General features: G+C 40.9%; 1 protein-coding gene across 4 annotated transcripts; it reads right to left on the bottom strand.

The window, feature by feature from the left end:
- Nucleotides 1-885: 885 nt before the first annotated feature.
- On the bottom strand, nt 886-24,070 carry LOC311044667 (dipeptidyl peptidase 9-like). 4 transcript variants are annotated; one of them, XM_084056383.1, is made up of 21 exons: nt 23,923-24,070; nt 22,351-22,440; nt 21,955-22,193; nt 21,019-21,131; nt 19,649-19,828; nt 19,045-19,213; nt 18,526-18,636; nt 17,644-17,772; nt 16,718-16,779; nt 16,526-16,626; nt 15,010-15,187; nt 13,722-13,881; nt 12,860-12,939; nt 11,160-11,312; nt 9,405-9,540; nt 8,309-8,454; nt 8,068-8,214; nt 7,635-7,787; nt 5,160-5,302; nt 2,915-3,026; nt 886-2,238 (listed from the first exon to the last, which is right to left on the bottom strand). In XM_084056383.1, the coding sequence occupies exons 2-21, from the start codon at nt 22,404-22,406 to the stop codon at nt 2,146-2,148; spliced, it is 2,661 nt and encodes an 886-aa protein (XP_083912509.1). In that variant the 5' UTR covers nt 22,407-22,440; nt 23,923-24,070; the 3' UTR covers nt 886-2,145. The 4 variants fall into 4 exon arrangements, with proteins under 4 accessions (XP_083912509.1, XP_083912508.1, XP_083912510.1 ...); XM_084056382.1 differs by having other exon boundaries at nt 19,045-19,216; XM_084056384.1 differs by lacking the exon at nt 23,923-24,070 and having other exon boundaries at nt 19,045-19,216; nt 21,955-22,216.
- Between the last annotated feature and the right edge of the window lie 269 nt (nt 24,071-24,339).

A 24,339-nucleotide genomic window follows, 5' to 3' on the forward strand; every position in this document is an offset into this window, starting at 1 on the left:
ACATCTTCATGTTTCACATCGACACAGGGCCTTGGCTCTCTTGCCATCTTATATGTGCCATCTCACCATGGCCTTTGAAAGTGAGACGGACGGGAAGACCATCCTGGGTGATTTCCCAGATGCTGGGTGTTTGGTACCAACCTCTCACACACATGACCTAGATGGAAAGTGTTCTCCTTTGAACTTGGTGTATCATGTTGTGATGGGAGTAGGGAGCTACTAGGTTAGATAACTTAACCAGTGGGGATGAAGGGATGTAATTTAGTTAACTATCACACCCCTTACTACGTTTATTGAAAATTCCCTGTGAGACAGTAGAGCTAAAATACAGTGCTTTTTCATAATGTATATGTGTGGAATAATCCCACACTACAACATGTACCGATCATGGCCATACATGGAGTTCAGCACCAGGCTTCTCTACAGTGGGGGTGTAAAGCAGCACAATCTCTGCTGCATGGTAAGATCAAGGTTAGACATCAATCACCTAGATAGCAGCACCCATGGTAACTGGGGGAGGCATCACTCATGGGTTCCCATGGCAACTGCACAGAAGGACCAAGAGCCTCTATGCTGCAGCACCTGAGTGAGGCTTTCACAAGCACTTACAAAGCCCTCATGTTCTCACTGTGGTGGTGGGTGGGTGGGGTTCAATGTTGGTGATATAAAGACAGGGCAGTAGAGGGTTATATTACCACCTCCGTCCTTATCATCACTCTACATAAACATAAGAGGGTCACAGTGGAATATTAATGTAGATAAACAAATCCTATTGAGAAGACTTACCTCTGGCAAGTTTTGTGCATGCAGAGTAGACTATATGTACACATGCAGAAGCTATGTTGTGCGTGTAGTCTAGGCTGAAATTAAAATGGAAAAAAAAGGTGACTTCATCATACATTTATTTATCATGTACAAATTGTATTCCGGTGGTACAAAGCTGTTTTAAGACTCCAGTGCTCACCCTCCAGTTGTCTTTTTATTGCGGTAAAAAAGTAAATACCAGCATGATCAAGAGTCAAGAGGTACTTTGGCAAATATCATAAAGTATGTCTTAAGAAGGCAAGCAGACATCTTGAGCGTTGAGAATGTGAGGAGGGGCAGAATAACGGCGCAAAAGGTGTCAATGAGTGGCGTCCATCGACACTCATAAAAAGAATAAAAATTCGTAAAAATATTTATTTGAAACAATACACACTTAAAATAGTTGATGCGAGGAGAGCCTGGGCATACTGCCTTTCTTAACACAACCTCCAATGTCGACACTCACAGCATGTACTGTATGGATATTGCATTTGATCTTATTCACAAGGTGGTCATTTTGTCCTTACTTCATAGGTCCCAACCAGAATATGAAGTAAACACAAAATGGCCACCATGTAAATATGGACAATTCTGTGCAATGCAGTGTATGTGTGAAAAAAAATTGTAGGCATGTTTGAGACAGAAAACTGAACGTATATATATATATATATATATACTTATATATATGCGCACATGCACCTACACACATAGTTAACCTTTGACTCATGTCTGCAAATGTGTCGATAGCTTCATATTTGAGCAGTCACTATTCCTAGTGCTGGCTCAACGGAATAAAAGGCGGTGCTGCAGGAACAAAAAACACACACACACACACACACACACACACACACACAAACACGCACACACACACTCACACAAAAACATTTGGCAAAAACAATCATGGTTCCAGAGATGAAGACGTGGGTGAAGCGATTAGTCTGTGAGGCACAGCACTGTGGACGTTTCTACATACACGCCAACATGTTCACTTTTCCGAGGTGAGATTGCAAATCTCTGGCCCTGGTAAACTGTAGCCGCCCCCACCCCACCCTGGCGGTCTGCACAGAAGAGGAAGCGGCATGGCAGAGACAGGGAAAAGCAAGAGAGAACTGTAACAACAGAACAAGAGAGCGAGAGAGAGACGAGGGAGAATAGTTTGATAGTGAGATGTCCAGTTGAGAGTTGGGAGTCGCGGGTGTGGCTACAGAACGTCTCTGATAGTCTCTCTGTGACACGGCTTAGAGAACACATGGTGGAGAGGGCTGGTGGAGGAAATGGGTGAGGTTCTGTCACAGGGGTAGGTGAATGACAGTGGGGTGATCTCCGTGTTGCTGTTTCTTCTCAAAGATATTGTTGTAAAAAGTGCAGCAGCATGATCTCGTAGTGCTCTCCAGACTCAGGGCAGCGGATACTGTGCCGCTCGTTGGGGTAGACCTAGAAAGGAAGAAAGAAAAAGGGTACTATCTGTATAGCAAAATGCTCTCAAATGTGGATCTCTACAAAAAACATACCAAACAGCTTATACTGAATATAATGCAGTACAGTATGCTAAATACAGACATATCACATTCATTCTAATCTGTTATGTCTGACAGTACAGTGTGCAACAACAGTAAGTGCAATAGCCTGCAACTCTGGTTCATTTTGTTGTACTTCACTAGGTCTGAAACTATCGATCATCTTCTTGTCGATTATTCCATCGATTATTTTGGATTCATTGATTAATCGTTAAGTGCTTCAAATCAAAATAGATTTTCTATAATCAACTAAAATGGTTACTCTGATGAGCCACTTAAGCCCTATTTTATACTTCGTTGTACTACGGTGTTGTGCAAAAATAGCATATACAAGCTCACCAGGTGTCATACTGAGACACATGGTGAGCATAGATATGCTACTTCGATATTTTTTTTAATCAATTTGATTAAAATTATACTGCAGCCCTATATTTCACACTACTAAACGTATATGTGTTTCATTCAGAAATCAGTCAAATCGAAATGAGATTTTTTTACCAAACAAAATTCTCCAGATGAACTGAACCCTTTACACCCTGATGTAAAATGACCAACACTGACAGAGTCGGACAGAGAGAGCTGGTGAGACTAACCTGTAGCTGGTAAGGCTTCCCAGCACGGATTATCTGTGACACTAAGAAGTTGGTGTGGAAAAAGTGCACGTTTTCATCTAGGAAGCCATGGAGGATCAGCAGACGGTTGGGCCTGAAACGACATCAGGAGGGTTACACCCATAATAAAGTGATTATATGGTGGTTATATAACTACTGTACCGAGAATGTATAATATTTACTAAGCGGTTTACGAGAGGGAGAGAAAGAGAGCGAGAGAGTGAGAGAGACAGAATCTAGCAGCAAAGTTTGACTTCAAGATAATTCCAACATAATATACACCACCACTTTATTTATATATTTTTCTATTACTGCTGGAGAAATGTTCTTTAATAACCCATTAAGACTACGAGGGTTACCGCCTTCCATTTCGACATCTCGCCACTCCGACTACGTGGCTTCCGCGTGCGGTTAGGGTTAGGGATAGGTTTAGTAATGTCGGAACAATGACATGTCGGAACAATGACATGTAACCGACTACGAGAATCCTTGTCGTTTTAGATTTCTTTGGCTATTCAAAAATAGCAGATAGACAAGCAGCTATGAGCTTGTAGATCTGCTAACATTTGTAACTCAAGTCTTTGCTTCTGGGGGTCCCTGGAAATAAATATTGAGAGATATTCTTATATATATTTTTTTGTTTTTAAATATATTTTTCAAAAAACTGTTAGGATTTAGAAAACATTTTAGAATCGGCCTCAGGTCTTAAAGGGTTAACTGGTCTTGACGTTAAATGCAAAGACCTTCATTTCATTAACCCATTACCCGCTAGTGTTCTTTTTCTTTCTCTACAGAACACACAGCAGTATTAGGTCATTAATACCCATTTGTGGTTCTGACACAACTGGAGTGTGCAGCGTGTGCTGATCCTTCATCAGTGTGGATGCTCTCATCATTTTCATTATAGATATCGTTACAGTTGCCATTCTAGGTGTACTGTAGTGTGGACAGACCTTTAGTTTGAGAAATATTGTAGCTCCAGGGCTGATTGAGTCAGTTTTGACGTGCATAATGTAGTGTAGCTTAAAGGCCTGATTTATACTTAGTTGTGCATCGTGTCTTGCGCTGAAAATAGCTGATCTACAAGCTCACAATGCGTCGCGTTGCAATGCGTTGTGAGCTTGTAGATCGGGTATGTCCTGTGCGAGACACCAGCGAGTAACCGAGTATAAATCAGGCTTGAGAGAGTCATGCTGCAGGCATGCCACCTGCACAGCACTCAGTGACTTATGGGCCTTAACCCATTCAATCCGGGAACGCATCTGTGTCAATTTAGATTTCTTTGGCTATTCAAAAATAGCAGATATACAAGCTCATGGCGTGCCACGCAATATATATCATTTTGTGGCATTTTCTTGTCATGAAAAAAGTTTGATAACTACTGATATTATAGCAACATATTTTTAAAAAATAAAAAAGTGTCAGGATTTAGAAGACATTTGTAGAATCCCCAGAAGCAAAGATTTGAGTTGAAAATGTTCGCTTTGAAAAAACAAATAGCAGATCTACAAGCTCATAGCGCGGCTATGCGCTATGATGAGCTTGTAGATCTGCTATTTTTAGATGCATTTCCGGATTGAATGGGTTAAATTAAATGAGGCTCGTCACTCATCTCAAGTATGAGACATGGTTGTTGGCTGAACAGAAAATAAAGAAGAATTCTATTATACTTGTGGAACTGAATGACGGTTGAGAACTTAGCTAAGACAACTCGGCATATTGACACTTCTTCAAATAAGGAAAAACACAGGTATGAGAAATGCTACCTGTCACATTTCAATTATAAGTTAAATCTAAACACTTTTGACACTCGTTATGATCGAGTCAATCTTTGGACTGCCCCAGTTCATCATCAATAAGGCCAAAGGGTTCTAGAATTTCACTTCAAAGATACATCCAAGTGCTACACAGCTGTTCAGGATAAGCATCTCTGACCTAGGGTATAGCTTTAGTAATGTGCTCTTCAAGAGGAATAGGGAATATCCTTCATAATTATAATTCAGCTGAATGAGTTGCTGCAGATATGCTATCATTAGACCTGAGCCAAAACATATATGGAACGTTTTCTAAATGTTAAAACATCAAAGACTGAGAAGTAGAAACATCCCTCCATGAAACCCCTACACTGAACAGATTCTTGTTCAAGTACAGTAATTGTGTGCGCAATGTGTGTGAGTGCGAGTGCGAGTGCGAGTGTGTGTGTGTGTGTGTGTGTGTGTGTACTGACTCGCTGGGAAGCTTGTCAACGTGCAGCGCCACAGAGCCCTCTTCATATCCCTGTTGGTTGTTCTCAGGCACATCCATGTAGCGCTCTGTGTAGCCTGTATCATAGGCCATCCACACAGTCACTGGGGCGCCCGCAATGGCCACCTACCAAGGACAATACAACGCACAGAGGTCAAATGGAATACAGTTAACCACATGAACACTAGTGTCCCTATTCTGGCCATGTCATAATAGGCGAAAATAGATGAACATATGGCAAAAATAGGCCAAAATGCTATACTAATGACATATATATATAGTATGTATAAGTGGTTAAAAAACAAAACAAAAAAATAGATAAGAATGAGAATTATAATGATAGTAACATTTTTATGTATTGCACTTTTCAAAGCCAAGTTATAAAGTGCTTCACAAACCAGGAAGAATAGAAACTGATCAGCTAAGAAAAATGTTAATAAAAAAATAGGTTTCAGCTACAATAAAATAAAAGATGATACAACAATAAAGTAATTCAAATAAATAAAAATGCCTAAGATTATTAAAAAAATACCTGACAATAGAAGTGATTTTTAAGAACAACTTGTTTATAGTAATAGAATATTTGTTCTAGTCGGACTACTTAATGGAAATTATCCGGACAATGGGCATTTTAGTTAGAGCTGTAGGACAAATTACAAAGCGTTTAATCACAAAAACAATTTTCACCCTTTATTTCAAAAGTGCTGATATTTTCTGGAAAACCGACATGATACACACATCTGAGCTAAAACAAAATCTGAGAGAGGGATGTGCATCTGGAAAGGCAGCATGACTATAAGTGGGCTGTTAACAATCGTGCGTTACCCAAGACTGACGCCATGTGGTTGTATGAGGCAACTACATTTGACATCAAGCCTGAAGGGCTGATGGCAGTTCTTCACAAATATCCACATCTCATCAGTACAGTCATGAGACATAATTACAGTTTGGGAAACAACACTTGAATTTCAACCCTGGTCTGATGTGAGGAGATCAATAATGTAGTGTGGCAAAACATACCCTATGTCTTCTGTGTATTTATCCGCAAAATGGTGACGTCACAAAATGACGACATCAAACACGTTGTTTCATGTCATCGAACATACAGAATGTACACCTGATTAAGCTGTTCAGGAACATATTTATGTTCAGTCAAACATTCACCGCTCAAGAAGATCAGTCACCCAAAATAAATAAATAGAAGAGGAGTTAACCAACATGAATGACTTGTTCCTGGTAGTACAGAGTGACATGTCATGGAGATAACAGAGCGTGTTGATATTGGTCACTCGACCATTATTATTATTATTATTAGTAGTAGTAGTATTACATCGTTCCCACGCAAGTCAGGAACGATGCAAGTTGGGAACGTATGCCTCACCTGGTTATGCAATAATACCCATTGTACCTGTTGCCAGAGTACTCACTGTAAATCCCAGTGCGGTGCAGGCGTACTCGGGAACATGCCCTACCGTTTATACAACGGACATTTCAGCTAAACAGCATTACTTTACACTTTGGCTATTCAAAAATAGCAGATCTACAAGCTTGTAGCGCGGCACCGAGTGCCGCGCTACAAGCTTGTAGATCTGCTATTTTTTTTTTTATCGTGAAAATGTGTGCAAATCTTTGAATATGTATATTCTTTTAAAGTGAACATTTTTAACTCCAATCTTTGCTTCTGGGGGTCCCTGGAACAAAACATTTTGAGATGGGGGTCGGTGGCCAAATAAATATCATTTTTTAGGGTCCTTGACATGAAAAAGATTGAGCACCACTGATATAGAAACATACGTTTTTTCAGAAAACTGTTGGGATTTAGAGGACATTTGTAGAATCGGCTTCAGGTCTTAATGGGTTAAGTTATCTTGCTGCTACCTATAGCTGCATCTACTTCTTTGTTCGTTCTGTATCTGCCTTGTGTTCTAAGCTGCTGAGCAGCCTCTGGCATATACATTCCCCCTGTGGGATCAATACGGGTCTATCTAAGTAGAGAAGAGACAATCAGTCATTATCAGATCATCTGTCAGTGCAACAAACAGGCGTGCAGAGTGTTCCCATTGGCTTGCAGAGTGAACACATGCAGAGTGTTCAGCCTCCACACGTTTTAAGTGACGGGGTCAAGTAAAGTTATGCGATGCATGTGTCCTCTCTCATCTTAAATGTTTATGTCATTTGCTAATCTAAGAAGCACAAACGTCAATGGAGTTTAAAATGTGAATGTATACAGGCAATCCTATATTTACTGTGTAATCTGTGAGATATGATTAATCATCTTTTTTATATCTTCCTGCAGCCAAATGTCCCATTTGGGACAATTTGTCCTATCTGAATGTGACTTCAACACAGTGTGCTCCCAGATTGATTTATCTGAGACAACAATGTCTTCACAAAGATCTTTAAGTCTCTGGACAGGAAAAGAAGGGGAAAAAAACGGTGTTGTTGGGCTGCTGCTCACCTTGAAGATATTAGGTCTCTGGATGAGGCCCATGAGTGACAGGAAGCCGCCGTAGGACCACCCGTGGATGGCCACACGACTCAGGTCCACAAAGTTGAACTTCTCTGCAACGTACTGCAGCCCTTCCACCTGGTCCTCAATCTCCACCTGGCCCTGGACCACCAAATACACAGCAGGACAGAAAGCAGGACGCATGGATACACGCGGCACATGTCAGCCATTAAGCAAAAAGACAACAGCATGTACAACAGAAATCCACTTTGTATCAATGCAATAACACAACCTAACTGCGGTGCTTCTGTAATTATAGAATGAATACAAGTGATTTCATTACAAATGTACCATGTATTCTGTGTAGTTTAGTCAAACATCACTATTGTTATTATTATTATTCCATTATTATAATATTTAGTATTATATAGTTGTTCTTCACCATTTTGTTTTTCAGTGCCCCTTCAAACTCCAAGCCCCTCTGACAGGATCCCCTCCCATCGATGACAACCACAGCATAGCCCAGAGCGGCCAGCGTGTTCAGACGCAGATACTTCATCCCCTTGAAGGAGTTGTTCACCAGCTGGACCTGCACATGCACACACACATTAAAACTAGTACCGCTTCTGCAGCTCCATAAACATCAATGATGCTACCATATGGGGGTTGGGTGGTAAGACTACCTGTGGGCCGCCATACACAAAGAGGACAGTGGGGTGTTTTCTGCCGGGCTGCAGTTTGTGAGGCTTGTACACCATCCCATACAGCTGGAACCCCGACTTTCCTGGGAAGTCAAAGATCTCTGGCGGGTAGTAATCTCCAGGGCATGCTGAAAGACACATGAATATATGTGGTCCTGTACAGAACACGGCACAATCTAGGAGAATAGGTGACATCTACTGTGCTAAAAATGTACAGACCTGTGTAATAATACGTTCAATATTTTATACATCTTGGAAGTGGTAATTGAATGAGACTCAACATGTAAGAGTGGATGTTGACTGTATGATTAAATGAGTTTCCAGACGGATTGCTCAGTGAATAAAATCTGCCTAATTCCATAATCTCTCATTCCTCTGCTTTCACAATTAAAGAAGATACATAATGATGACATTATGGGTGATTTATTATTTTATTTGTCTGGCCGTGTTGCAGACTGAAAAAAGCAGATCTGCAAGGGCTATAACTAAGTACAAATAACCCTTTACTGTGCTACATGTTCAAAAACTGTTCAGAATGTGAGCAGAATGAACGGTCAACAGTCCCAGTTATCTCTGAACCACATCTGTGGTTCAGAGATGTGCGGTACATAGTGGAGCAGTATGTAATGTCGCTGATTGCAAACCGGACTGTCTGGAGGACGCCTAGTCTGGATCTGACTGACCCGTCCTTGATCTAATCAAAGCTCGAGCTCAACTTTCCCCTGCACTTATTGACTCAATTGATTGTTCCATAAATAACCTCGCAGATAGGTGGACAACCTTCACATTTGTCCACACTCTTTGAGTAAGCTAAAAAAAAAGTGGCCAATTATGCAAACGGTTTCATTATTCAATTCCGGGAATTTGCCATATCAACTTCCATGTCAAAAGGAAAAGAGTCCAATGTATAACCTTCGCCACACTCTTCTTGTCCGATGTCATTTTCATCGATTTTATTCTTCTAACTCAACCAAGCATCTTCGCTGGGAGGCAGGCAACTCTTTGATATCAAGGATGCGTGTCAAAAACACTGCCATCGGCTCATGTGGTTTATAGATACATGCATTTGTTTCCTTACTTGGCGATTCCATCATGCTAGCCCAGAACTCGGGCACCAGGTGTAGCGGGTCATCATTGGGGCCAGTCAGCTTGTACACATGGACACATGGACACGTGCTCACGTTACTGTAGTGGCTGATAAACATGTCAAAGTTCTGTGTGGAGTGAGAGAGGACAGAGGGCGGAGACAAAAAAAGAAGGCAGTGATTAACCACCTCAACCCTATTATACAGTACTTCGTTGACCGGGGTCTCCCAGGGGTCTGTACTTGGTATAGAATCTAAACCAAATCCCTTCAATGAAAACAGACAATCTACAAACTCATTATGCAACACGTTGTGAGCTTGTACAGAAGATTTGCTATTTTCACTTATTATGACATGTCCAGAATAGGGATGCTAGGGTTCATGTGGTTAAGAGAGATGGCATGTGCCTTACTTTAAAATGCAGTACATCAATTCATTTATTCAAGTTCCTTTATTTTGGCAGAACCCAGTAGGTAGGTAGGTATAGAGGAAATTAGGACATCATGTGGCCGTTTAACATAGGGAGCCAGAAATCAAACAAAAAACTAAAAGCAGCAGTGCACTAATCCACTTAGCCAGCAGGTTCTGTACTAGGTGTTTGTTTGTGGATGAATTCACTATTTTACACCTGTTAATTTGTGACAGGTGAAGTTGAATTTGAGCTTTGGGTAGCGGTGATAGAAGTACTAGGACTACTGTACATCATACCACTAGCTTATGTCACACCACAGTATCCATACGTTATTTTCTGCTTGCAACACTATCTTTCACATGTATGCAGTGATAAACTCTTACCTATGCAGAAACGCCTTTCTTTGGCTGACACAAACCCTAACAACTGGACCGGTGAATGACATAATTTGGTTTCTCGTCATCATGCAGCCCTTGACATAACACAGTGTAACAGTTTGTCAACAGCACATCCGCCTGCTCCCCCTGCCAAGGCCAGATGGGGACACAGCATGACGGGGAGAGCTGAACACAGGGTCAATACTGGGGCTCTGGCAGGCCACGTGAGTGGCTTCTTACGCAAGCCGTCATGTCGGGGCTTTCAAATATTGAGTGATGCATAGTTCCAGCCAGGGTACACTGTACAACTACACTCTACAATGGGTGGTGAGATCAGATATCTCTCTGTACTGGTCAGAAAACAGGGCCGCAGATACTGATCTGTGAGGCCACCGTGTGGGTAGTACTAAGAACTGCCATTTTGAGACTAAATCTAAAGATGTACTCCTCTCTCACGTGTATTGTATACTATATTGTATATCTTAGCAGGTACAATATCTTATAGCAGCAGTGTCAAAAATGTAGAAGAGCAGAAGCATTAACTTCTTTGCACATTTGACCTTGCTGCTAAAAGATACTCTTAAGAGGTTTATCATACTGCCGTTTTACCTGCATTTTAAATGTACTTATTATATTACTATAATTACTATAATATATATTTAATTGTTGTGGAAGCACAGTCTCTACGGAGCATGTTCCACGAACATTTTGCTGCTTGGACCTGTATAAATAAGTGACAAATAAACCCATGTTGAATCTTGATTCTTGATTGAGGTTTCGAAAGTCAAAAATTTGTAACAGTCACACACCTACAGTATGAGCTACATGGTTTGTAATATTGACGGTCAATCGGGCATGCAGACATGGATTATCATCTAAGGGTACCAGGCTCATCAAATGTGAATAACTGAATGTTAAAAGGATTATGAGCAGGAAAGCAGGTGGCTGGCAGGCTGTACCTGACTAACAGAGCAGCTGTGAGAGAAGCCAGGCTTGGTGAGTCTGACCACATCCCCAGGAGATTCATAGCTGACCACGTACAGATGGTGCTCCAGGGGGGTATCCCTGGTGGCTTGGAAATACACCAGCTTAGTTGCCTCATTCACCCAGATCTGACAAAGGAGACACAGAGGTGAGAGGTCATGAAGGTAACAGTGAGCCAAGACTATATTATATACACATCGTTGCTGTTGGGTGGAAACATTCTTATGTCCAAAACCGTTACTTTTCAGGAAATGGAGAAAAAATGGATGCAATATAGTTATTTAGTCACAAGCTCGTTAATACTTTTCCTTTGGTTAATTATTTATTAAACCCACAGAAACTTAACAACTTTCACTTTTAAAATGTTACAAAAATAGCAAATAGTAGCAGGTCTACAAGCTCACAACGTGTTGCATGTGACGTTGTGAGCTAATAAATCCAATATTTTCTAACTTTTGCACGTCACTCTTGTACGACGAAGTACGGCATTAATTTACGAACAAATTAAAGGTTAAAATAGATACTACTGGACAGCAACGGTATATACCGGTAATATGCATACGCACGCATAGTTAGTATATTAAGGGCATAAGGGGTATAAAAACATTTATGGACACAACCCATTAACACATTAAAAGGACTGCAAGGGCCAATACTTCTAGCGGTTATTATAGATATTTGTCTGGAATACGGTTCTCATTTTCAGCTCGAATCCGGCAGGTAGAGTCGGATTCGGGTCGACAATTTCTACCATTTGGTCGGGTCAGGTAGGGCTCGGGCTGCAAGCACTGAGTGAATGTATTGAGTAACCATACAAAGGATCTCTAACAATCCAAATGAGTATGTTTACTTAGATGATGACATGGGGCAGAATTAGGTTTATTGTTAATTAGGAATAAGTTTATTACTTCTTTGAAAAATGAACAAAAACCTGAGGGAGATGTTTTACATTTTCTCCTGACTGCTGGTTGTATGTAATGATGGTTTGTGACTGGTTAAAGGCTCATACAATCACCTGCTAAGTCATTTTGGTCAATATCCACTGATGATGCCCACAGACCGAGTAAATGGTCCTAATTGAAGAACTGAGACGCATGAGAAAAACTTCTTGCCCAGCAAAGACGTCATTGAACAGGAGAAGGCAGCAGATTCATGAAGACATCCTCTATGCACAGTGAAAGGTTAAAACTCTATATTCTTATAATAATCATTGCTATAGAGTATTAGTTCAGTCACAGTCACAGGGGTCTCCCTGTCTCTCAAGCTCTTTAATAAATAGAAAATACATTTTCAGGTAGGTGACAACATTTCAGCTAATCAGGAGAGCCCATTTATCAGCTTCATTTTTATATTCACTTGTTTAATATGCCAAGTAAGATTCTCAATCCTGATTGGATACATTTGGTATCCCGAAATGAAAATGCATTTTCTGTTTAATAAAGAGCTGGAGAGACATGGAGACTCCTTGATACTGAACAAACACTATATACAGCAAATAGCAATGAGTACTATCATAATATAGAGCTATCTAACACTTATTTTAACCAAAGAAAAGCACTCACCTACCTTTAAGCCATACTGCAAAATGTTACATGTAAAATGGTCACAAAGGGATGCTGGGACAAGTGAAAGGAAAAGATATAAAACATTTTTTGGTGATGAGTCAGTATCTAACCTTAGATCCGTGCCTGGCCAGGACCTCCCACTCCCCGCTGGTCAACGTCATTTCCTCCTTGATTGCACATTTAAAGTCTCCTGAACAAGGCAGAAACCACAGAATCAGCATGGACAAAGCTAACAATATAAGATATTGATCCTTAAATTAACATCAGCATAATTATCTTTGGATACAATTTGTTAAAAAGAATGATAGACGTTTTATTATCGCTGTCAGGCAGAAACCCAATACTTTGTCCTCATACTGTGTTGTATGACAGACTGTGTCATGCAAAGGTTTTCAAAAAAAAAAAAATTACGAACTCACAATGCAACTGAAACCCGAAAAAGGGTAGCCAGGTTGAAAATGGTTAAGTCTATCTGTAGGTTTTCTAGGTATTTAACCATTGAAAAATATGTTCATGCTTATGCAAGGGATAATCAATGGGAACTAGGTCATTATTGAGACATAAATCCCGACAGGGTGATAGTACCTGACTCGATAGTGGAGCGGTCTAATCACCCTATTTCTCGCTTCAAATGTTTTCAAAATCATTCTTGAGAACAATGTTTAGCTGTACATGACATGGTGTGTTTGTTTATATAGCAGCCATGTTGGATACAGCACAAAATCAAGCAAACAGTCTTTGATTAGAGAGTGGTCGGTTATTGAGATCAGCGGTCATTATTCAAAAATAACAGACGACCGATGAATTCAGTGATTGACCAATCAGAATCAAGCATTCAACCAAGCTCTGTAATAAAACTAAATAATAACTACAATGTAGCCATTGGAACATAGGTTATTTTTTCCATTTCCTCAAAAGTAACTGTTTTGAACATACAAGGTTTCTGTCCGACAGCAATATGTAGGGTCTTACCCTCCTCGTGTTGGTAGTCCCCTGCCCAGTGGTAGCTGCCAGGTTGTAACAGAGACGTGATTTTATACAGGTGGGTGAAGTTTGTTTTCGACTCGTTCACCCAAATGAAAGTTAACTCGTCTTCCGTCGTTTGAACGAATGGATAGAAAATGTCATGAACCTGTGGGAGGGAAGGAGTGTAACGTTCAAAAGATGACATAACATTTCCCTCTTATTAACAGGGCAGACTTGTTAACAAGCCAGTCAAAATCAGACCACGTGGATATAAAGACAATGTTTAAGACCTATTCAAACATTTTCAAAAATAGCCGAACAATAAGCTCACAACGTGTCGTGATGCGGCGTGTTGTGAGCTTGTACAACTGCTATTTTTGAAAAATAATTCCCTATAATGACATGCCCAAAATAGGGATGCCAGGGTGAAGGTGGTTAAATGACTAAAGATATCTTTCGCCACATTGGGCCCGAACCACTAAGCTGGTCGTAAATATCAGTGTAAATAACGTGTAAATAAAGTGACTAAAAGAGGGTGTATTTTCTCTAAGCAAAAACCGACGTGCAATTCACAAAGGGGTGTGTAAATCCCTCATATGTGCGGATCACAATTGTTCCTAATTTTTGCCTGAAGGTCAGAGGCGCGTTCATATGGAAGATCCTTTGCATTGCTCCAAGCCAAGGGGCAAGTCTTAGATATAATTACGATGAGGCCGAAAAAATGGCCAGAGTGGCGCTGTTTTACCCTGCGCCGACCTGCGGTGTCAGAAAGAATTTATTTTAACGCAAGTGAATGGGTTTTTTGACAAACTTTAGACTAGATTTTCTTACTGTAATAAAAATTGTCATAAATTCTATATGCTTCCAGTCGCTAGTTTAAAGTCTCCTTTCAATCATCAGGATATGCGTTTTGCTAAATTATGGTCCTATTTATTATAAAATTGACGATAAAGTAGTCTATTCTCTAGGAGGGGCGGGATGATTTGATTGACAAGCTACACAACCAATAGCATTCATTCCCCGCCCCCCGCTCTTGATTGACAAGCTACCCAACCAATAATGGTCTGGTCTCATTCTGGCGCGTATTGAAAGATGGCGGACCTACAGTCTTGCAACAATCGGCTTCATTTTCGGTCTGTAGAAAGCAGCGGAGGGGGTTTGTCCATCTCATTTATACAGTCTATGCTCCAAGCCCCCATTTAAGACCATAAAGCTGTTTACACTCAAAATATGGGTGTAAACAGCTTAGTGAATCGGGCCCATTGTCTTTTCCCACTGAGCCCTGGCATCTCACATTGATCCAGACATCTGTGGTCTCTTCATAGATGATGTACGGCTGTGCATTGCCGGGAAGCGCCTCCAGGTTGTCCTGCCTCTGGGCTGGGTCGTCTGTCACAGGTATGAACATGGCGGGGGGCAGCAGGACCAGCTGCAGTCTCCGCTGGCAGCGGTCTAGCAGTACTGCCCAGCCACTACACACACGCACACACACACACACACACACACAGACACACACACACACAAACACAAACACACACACCCAGTTGATAAGAGGCGGGTTCACACTATGGCAGTCAATCTCAGTTGTGCTCATGTTGGAGCGAGAAGTGAAAATTTAAGAAAAATCCATAAAGTTCCTCCATCAATGTTCTTTGGACAAAGGGGGCGATCACACAGAAAAGCATCACTAGAAAAAAGTCGCCAGCAAAGCCATCGTTTTCCTATGGTACGGCATGCCTGGTGTGCGTGCCTCTCTTGCTCCGTGTGTTGTGTTTTTATAATGGAAGCATAGAAGTTCAAATACTCTTAACATTTTAGTGGAAGGCACGGAGTCACACCACTCCTTCCTGTTTTGATGCCGGTAGATGTGGTAGGAACAGTGGGACAATAGCAAATGCAAGTTTACGATTTTTTATTTTTTTTATTTATTTAGAGTAGCCAATTATTTTTCACCCCTTTTTCTCCCCAATTTAGTCATTATGCCAATTGATTCCTCCCCACACACATTTCTGTGTTGTCACAGCTGTCGTATCCTACTGACTCACCTGCCAGTGAGGAGCCTCCACCAGGAGGACGTAAAGCCTTCGTCCTACTCCTCCCGCCCAACACTCCCCGCTGACAGGTGCCGCCCCAGCCCATAGGAGTACGTGCAATGACCGATATCACCCTCCCCGCCCGGCTTCTCTCCCCCTAACACGGGCCAATTGTGTTCGTGTAGACGCTCGACAAAGCCGGATGCCCCACAGTGGATTTCAAACCCACAACCTCCGTGGTGGTGGGCAGTGACTTTACCACTGCGCCACCCGAGCTCCTAATGCAAGCTTAAGTTTGACATTATATTCAAGATTCAATGTCTGCTTAAATCCTTTTTTTCCCTGCGATTCATTATTCGATCACGCGGTTATATACACAGGTCCACTACACTCTACATGCTGTTTTAACCGATGTACCTTGTCAAGGCGTTTTTGACACATCAGCGCTTGTAGTGACGCATCTGGTGTGATCGTACCCAGCTGTCAGAACATCTCAGGACCCACTTTTGGGGTACCGACTAACTGCTTGAGAACAGCTGTCAGACAAGCCAGGCTAAACATGCCACAGTCAATATTTAAACCATTCCATTTCCTACCCTTCTAGGATACTTTGGTATAGATCACTAGTGATCTATACCAAAGTTCTTTATAGTTTCAGATAATCCAGAGACTCATCTGATCCTCAATTAGAAATATTCAGCGTTGTTAATGGCTGTGGTTCCACTTTTCGAAAGACAATACTTTTTAAAATACTTATGCTGCTACAGTATAACTCACTATTTGCCGTCACTCGTCCATCCTGCCCTGGCGATGTATTCCGTCCCAGGAAACAAGGAGGGGAAGGGGACAACAAGCTCTTTATCTTGCGTGCTCACAATCTGTAAACACACATACATACAAGCATTAGAAAAATGATGTAATAAGTGGTCTGGAAAAGAAAGAGAGACAAGCAAGGCAAAGTACTCTTACTCTTCCTTGAGGGTCTGTCTTGATTTCTGCCAATTTAAGGGTGGTCAGGGGATTTTTACTACCTGCAAAAGAGAGAACAACACGATTGGGTCAAAAATCCCAGTATTTGGCTCAGCTTTATGTGCAGAAATGTGAGCAATTAAGCTAAAGTTCCAAAAAGTGGTCCCAGTAATTAAAGTGCATAACAAGCAATGTTGAATTTATGTGTCAGTCCATCTGTCTTCTGACTCTTTTGTCTTGTGTGTTGCGATAGTGTGTTTCAGTTTTTTAAGTGCTTTTAATTTAAGAAGACATGGCAAGCACATGGATTTGAAAACATGCATGTTCCTTTTGTGTGTGGCAAAACACATATGCACTTTGGCATTCAGTTAAAGGGGCTATACCATGAATTTCATTTTTTTTTAGGTTTTTAGTATTTTTTGGGCTCCCCAGTGTCTCTTGTACCCAAATAAATATTTTTTTTTAACATTCAGTCATTCATGCTCATTTCATGGATTTCCTGAATGGGCGTGTCTGAACAGGCCATTTCAGAATGGCAGGGCAAGTGATGTCACTTGCCCTGATTTTGCATTGATGATGGCCAGACAGAATTGCTCAGTAGCTCCCCCCTGCCCAATAGGACGTTTTGGTATTGCAGCTGAAAAAGCTTGGAATGACAGACAGTCAGATTGTGAGAAAAAATATCTGGATGTTTTTTAGGCTTACAACCTGTTTAAAACGTATTAGGGGGCAATATTTATATATAATATATTTTTTTTAAATTCATGGTGTAGCCCCTTTAAGACTGTGTCCCATGTCATCAATCTGCTTTGGTTTGCCTACTGCTTTCAGAAAGTAAAAAAGAATAGTGATTATTCTAAATTTCCAAGAGGAACAACTAAAACAACATTCTATAGGAGAGGTAGTTGTTTTGTAGCACAACTCACCAGTACGAGGATATCTATATGCATCTGCCTTGCGCTCCTCCAATGCCGGAGATGGAACGTGAATAATCTCCACCCCCGTCTCATCCACCTCTTCATACAATAGATACATGGTCTTCCCTCCATCTGGGTCTGACAAAAACAACAAACAGAATTGATATTAAAATGTCAATATCCTACATTTAACCCATTAAGACCTGAAGCCGATTCTATATGTCTCCTAAATCTCAACAGTATTCTGAAAAACGTATGTTTCTATATCAGTGGTGCTCAATCTTTTTCATGTCAAGGACCCCCAAAATTATATGTATTTGGCCGTGGACCCCATCAAAATATTTTGTTCCAGGAACCCCCAGAAGCAAAGATTTGAGTTAAAATGTTCACTTTAAAAATATATATATTTCAAAGATTTGCACACATTTTCACGATTTTTCAAAAATAGCAGATCTACAAGCTTATAGCGCGGCACTCGGTGCCGCGCTATGAGCTTGTATATCTGCTATTTTTGAATAGCCCAAAGTGTAAAATAATGCTTTTTAGCTCAAATCTAAAAATGACACAGTTCCAGGTCTTAATGGGTTAATGTCTGCATGTGCTGCAAGCACATCCCATCTACATCTAGTCTGTGGTTGTTTCACAAATATGGGTTTAATTCAAAAGATATTACATTTTATTTATTGAACCCATATGCTTCTAATATCTTGACAAAGGTTTAACATTTAGATCTTAAAATTGGATACACATTTTTATAAGGCATCATGATCAGAGGGCCATATAGCAAACATAGTCTTACCCATAATGTGGTCCACCAACATGTATCTGGCCCAACACTACAGGCATTACAGTATGTCCTTTGTATTCATTCATATCTAATCATGTGCTGACCTTCTACTGCAGACGGGCTCCACCAGTAGCCAGTGAATCGGTCAAACTCCTCCTGGATGACAAACGTAGCTACACCTGCAGATTTCGGGTCCTCCTTCACATTGTCCAGACCTGGGTGAGTAATGTTAGGCAAAGCAGAAATGAACACAGGGAAAAAACTGAGTTTTATTACATCCATGTAAACTCCCTGGTATAGACATATACTGTATAACAGTGGTTTTCAAAGTGGGGTCTACAGACCCTCAGAGTTCAACAATGGAGTTCCAAATGGACACTTACAGGTCTGTAACTCTGAGAGCTATGAGGGTTCTTGACATTAAAAAGTTTGAGAACCACTGCAGTATAACAGACATTCAGAAGAAGAACAATAACTGCAATTACATCTCAACACAATAGCATCTCATATGTATTTTCTTCTTGCAGATGTCAGCTGTGATTCAACCCAACGATTATGTGATATCCTTCATCACGGTATATCACCAGCGCTGGAGAATAAAACTACACAGGGAGTCTTCAGACCTTTGTGGCAGTAGGTGAGCCTCCTCTCCTCGCCGGTCTTGATGTTGGACATCCAGAGGTCATTATTGTTGATGAAGGCTATGAAATCGGGGTCCCCGGGGGAAATCTTGGGGTCCATGCGGGTCCCTGAGCACTGGGTTTTCACCTCCACAGGCTTCACGGGAGTAGTCTGCTAAAACCAACACACACAAACTGTCAGTGGAGAGCAAAGCAGGAAAGCCAACTTGGGTTATGTACTGTATAAAAAGGTTAGAGGATCAAGACCCAGGATCAATGTAAAACGCTTGCATCAACATGGTCTATTGAATAGGAGTAGTTGGAAATACAGGCATGAAGTAGCATTCACGTCTACTGAATCGTAGATGTTGACTGTAACTCACAAAAAGTAGTGAACTAGTTGATTAATTGCCAGAGATATAATATTTATTTCATTCAATAGTGATCAATTCCCATCAAAAACATCTAAAATAAAACGAGTAAAGGGCTAACTAATGTAGACAAATCTGGATAGGTGGAATAACAGAGCTCCAAGAGGTTGTTTACAAATGGGCTGCAAACTGATTGGACTGCTGTTGTGCCAATGAGAATGAGACTTGTTACTCACGATGTAGCCGTTGGGTCCGCATGGTCCGTCCTGACAGTAGAAGAGGCTGTTGCTAGCCTGGAACAGGAATAGGCCCGTCTTGCTGTGGTAGTCGTACGAGGTGATCCCAAATGCTCCTAGACGCTTCCGCTCCCTCAACAGCTCCTCTTCTCGGGAGTAGGCCCCCTGGTGTGGCGTTGCCTGGCAAGTCCCAAGGTGAATTCAAACAAAATTGTTTTAGAAAATGATGTCAGAACAGGATTGAGAATTCAATTTTGAACAACCAAATATTTATCAGTCAATCTACCAGTCACTGCAGAGCAATAAGAATTGATCGTGCCATTGCCATACCTTCATATGACCCTTAACAGGTCATATGGTAGGTCTATGTTTGTGTTTTATCATTATAATTTTAAATTTGTCCTCCAGTGCCAGCTAACAATACTATGGCTACACCTTGAGGGATACCTCATCACTTCAATTCTCAGATATTTAAACTGGCTTCCTGTCTGTTTCAAACTCTGCAAATCTCAATTCTTCTCTTTATCTTGTGCTGCCATCTTATTCTAAAAGAAAATCTGTTTTATTTAACTTATCATTTTATATTCTATTCTCTTAATAACTATTTTGATTGCATTCAAATATCCTTATATAAATGTCTTTCTTTTGCACTTTGTCTAAATGATTTTAATGTGTAAAGCAGGGGTCTTCAACCTTTTCAGGCCAAGGACCCCCTAACTGAGAGAGAGATGAAGCAGGGACCCCCACCATATATTACATAAAATTGTGTTGCAGATTAAAGCTTTTCATAGATGTTGGATTCATGTGAATGTGTATTTTCAGACATTTAACGACTTAAACCGTCAATACTTATTAGTAAACTTTCACTCTGTACTTGGTCTGCTCTTTTTCCCCCTCTTTGCCGAAAATAGCCGATCTACAAGCTCACAAGGCCTCGCAGCACGAGGCCTTGTGAGCATGTAGATCTGCTATTTTTGGCTAAAGTTCTTCTTGGCTAAAGTTCTTCTCAGAAAAGGGATGCTAGGGTTCAAGTGGTTAATGTAAAAAAAAAAAAATCCTATCACACAAAGATTTGGCGGACCCCCTGTAGTAACTCTGAGGACCCCCTAGGGGTCCCGGACCCCCTGTTGAAGATCCCTGGTGTAAAGCATTTTGAATTGCCTTGATGAAATATGGTGTAGAAATAAACTTGCCTTGCAATATCTCAAAATAAATACTGAATTACAATACCCTGCCTACAATGAGACAGCAGAATACATATATTGTATGACAGTAAAGGTTCCAGCGGCGTTGCAGTGGTCCATGGGCGTCACACTTTCAGTTTAGTTTGGCAACAGCTTAAAAAGCACAGAATGAGAACGGATGTTCACCTGGAAGTGGTCCAGCATCTGTTTCCATGACAACACTAGCAGAGCCTCTTTACGAATCTTCTTAGGTATTTCGGAGAAGAGCAATGAGTTCTCTCTGCTTCCATAAGGCATTCCTGGGCAGATTTATAAAAGTCGAAATCAACACGAGAAAAAGAAGAGAACACTGGGCCCGATTCACTTAGCTGGTCGTAAATATCAGTGTAAATAACGTGTAAATAAAGTGACTAAAGGAGGGTGTATTTCCTCTAAGCAAAAAACGGCGTGCAATTCACAAAAGGGTGTGTAAATCCCTGATATGTGCGGATCACAGTTGTTCATCATTTTTGCCTGAAGGTCAGAGGCGTGTTCATATGGAAGATCCTTTGCATTGCTCCACGCCCCCATTTAAGAACATAAAGCTAAGTAGGTCGGGGAGGCTTATTGTCGGTATCAACCGAGAACGCGGTTACACAGTGAAACGGCTATCCCCGTTTCACTGCACTAGACCCCTGGTAGATGGATTGCTGAGGTGGAGCGCAACACCTACCATCAGCTCCCAGTACTTAACGCACATGTTTCTTTAGATGATCCTAAATTCTACATTCTGATCAAGTACTCTATATGACTTAAATAAAGTAGGTAGAGGAATAAACGAATGAGGGCTGCACAAAACTGACCCAAGACAAAAGTTTTCTCAAAAATACAAGTAGGAGGTAAAAACAATATGTTAATGATTACATTCCTCAGTGTGAATATAATGCAAAATATTCTCCCATGTGGGTATTTTGCACAGCGAGAGAAAATATTTCTGGCTGAATGAAACAACCCCTTGTTTAAAAGCTGCCTAAAATAGGAACTGCATTAGTCAGATTATGATTTTCTTATTGTTTTTTTCAATGAACTCTGCATCCCTAGTATAAACCCCTTTTGGTCGGAACAGTTTATTGTGTGACTTACCAAGATAATACAAGCGATGGGAGTGGGTCCCCTGCTTTTCTATCTTCTTCACAAACTGGAAGTCATGCGGTGCCTTGTTGGCGATCATGCCAGAGTACTTCCTGCTAGAGTGGATGATGTCACGGATGCCATCCCACGAGTGTTTCTCCACATAAAACTGGGAGGGCACATCCTCCATCTCTACCACCTCTGTGCTGTCCGAAAGGCCGTCCACAGCCGTCATGCTTACTGTCACACAGCTGGAGGGAGAGAAGAAGTGTCCCTATAAAATAAAGGCACATGCGTGCACATGGCGACTAATTTCAAATATAAGACAGCGTATAATAAGCTACAGTACATGATCATCCTAAAGTTCATGAGCATCAAAAAGGTTGACAATGCCGTTTCATACTCTACCTTTTCCAAATACCTTCTGTATTATCACTAAGCTTGACCTTCTTAACTCTATGCATTCACTGGTCAACGCGCCTCACCAGCTTCTGCAACCTACAAAATGAATAAATGAAGTCAAATTTAAAAACAATCATGGATCAAACAAAACAGTAGACATCTACTGTACATCAAGTCATTGAGTTCTCTACAGTTCTTCTGGGTCAATAAGCATTCTCAAAACTGTCAACCTGAGCTGTGCTAAGTTCTTCAGGGTCAATCGTCATACCATTGAGCAGATAACTTTATGTATTACACCCTTGGACACATGCTGTTGTGCAGCTTCAAACATGAGCAATGAATGGATCAAGGATCAAAAATAGATTGAATTTAACTGCCAAAAGATGAAGTCCCAGGCACTCAAAAAGAAATGCATAAATGAAGAAATTATGATTTTCGATTGAATAAGGCATTCTGATTACACGCTCATAAATAAGATTTGATTTTAAATCCCGGATGAAGGTGACATTGAAGGCATGGGAAACATCACTTTGCTGTTTCTATACTGAATACAGGAATAGGAAAATCTACTTTGAGCCACCATGTGGACAAGTTACAGTACTTATCACAAATGTAGGGTTCATAAAATAGAAATGAAAGAAGAACAAATCTATGCAACTACACCCAACAAAAGCAGTGCTGTGCATATGTTGTTAATGCGAGAGTATGGTAAACATTAATTGTGAGCCTGTCTGGTGTGGTGGAGCATATCACCACAAACATATTTATATAGGAAACACTGAGCTTGTGTGCGTAAATAAACACTCATTGTGACTCTACAGAGGAAAAGGATTTAATATGATAGCGGTGCAGAGTTATAATCAGCATCAGACAGACACCAAGGCCATGTAAAGAAAAGCACCAGTGACCAGCCCACTAAAGAAAAGTGAGAATTTAGGAATGGTGAATAACCAGATCTTCAAATAAACAGGATCAGGACAGCAGTATCGCTGTCCTATTGACTATCTATTGAGCTTTCCTAGAAACTTAACTAAGCCTATTTCATGTTTTCATTTACATCTGGTTCATATTTTTGTTTTAGGTCTGCGTTGAAATCTACATAAAAAGACGTGTATACCAGCTCGAAATAATAGACAGGCCCATCCGTTTAGTGCACATGTACGGCAGAACCAACCTTATAAAACCAAACAGCAATGTGGGTGGGGATCAAGTGGTATGTGTGGTAAATGGCTGGTAGCCTTAATGTTAAGTCAGCTAGCTCACAACAAATCTTTGTTCTCGGATTGCACCTTTAGCCTGTCACAAAACACCGGCACACTACAGATTCATAATGTTTCTCTTTGAATTCAAATGATACTGATAACACTAGCCTCTTTCAAAATAACTGTGCGAGATGTTACGTTTAGAAAAACATGTTCCCTATGAGACATAGTGACATGACAGCTTTCATCTGTCATTTCGTTGCTTTCACGCTAACGTTAGCCTAGCAGGAAGCTAACACTTGGTGGTTTCCTTATAAAACCTGACACTTCAGTCAGCGTCCCTGGGAAAAAAAGCCAAAGCGGGGGAATTACTTACCAAACTGGCCACTGTTTCTTTTAACAACAGCCCTACGTTTTACTAGCTTGGTATCAATACAATTCTGCAAGCGTTAAAGGTTGTGTCCATGGCCCAGAGTGGCCAGATACAAAATGTAGCTTTGCTTTCAGAAAGCGGAGGAACTAGGAGGAACCTTAACCCGGTGGATGATGCATCGGCACTTTTTTAGGGCCGCACTGCCGTTTACACCAGGCGTTGGCGACAGTCAAAGCTGCGCTATGTGCGCAACTTGGTCGCAGCCCAGGCCGAGGCTGCGCACAGCACTAGTTTAGTACACACGACTATCAAAACAAAGTATCTGTGGCATCACAGGACATGATCATTGTTGTTGTGTACCAGTTACACACGAACAAAATAATCCCAAATAATTAAACTCAATAATTCAAAAGAATTTTA

Source organism: Gymnoscopelus microlampas, assembly GCF_963454915.1.
Source record: "Gymnoscopelus microlampas genome assembly, chromosome: 5".
Taxonomy (NCBI): domain Eukaryota; kingdom Metazoa; phylum Chordata; class Actinopteri; order Myctophiformes; family Myctophidae; genus Gymnoscopelus; species Gymnoscopelus microlampas.

What these genes read in the sequence shown, in the direction of transcription:
- LOC311044667 (XM_084056382.1), bottom strand. Translation starts at nt 22,406, where the DNA reads ATGCATAGAGTTAAGAAGGTCAAGCTTAGTGATAATACAGAAGGTATT. An exon ending in ACAGAAGGTATTTGGAAAAG is followed by an intron (nt 22,194 to 22,350) that starts GTAGAGTATGAA and finishes CTCTCCCTCCAG; the next exon opens with CTGTGTGACAGTAAGCATGA. An exon ending in AGATGCTGGACCACTTCCAG is followed by an intron (nt 19,829 to 21,018) that starts GTGAACATCCGT and finishes GGGACTTGCCAG; the next exon opens with GCAACGCCACACCAGGGGGC.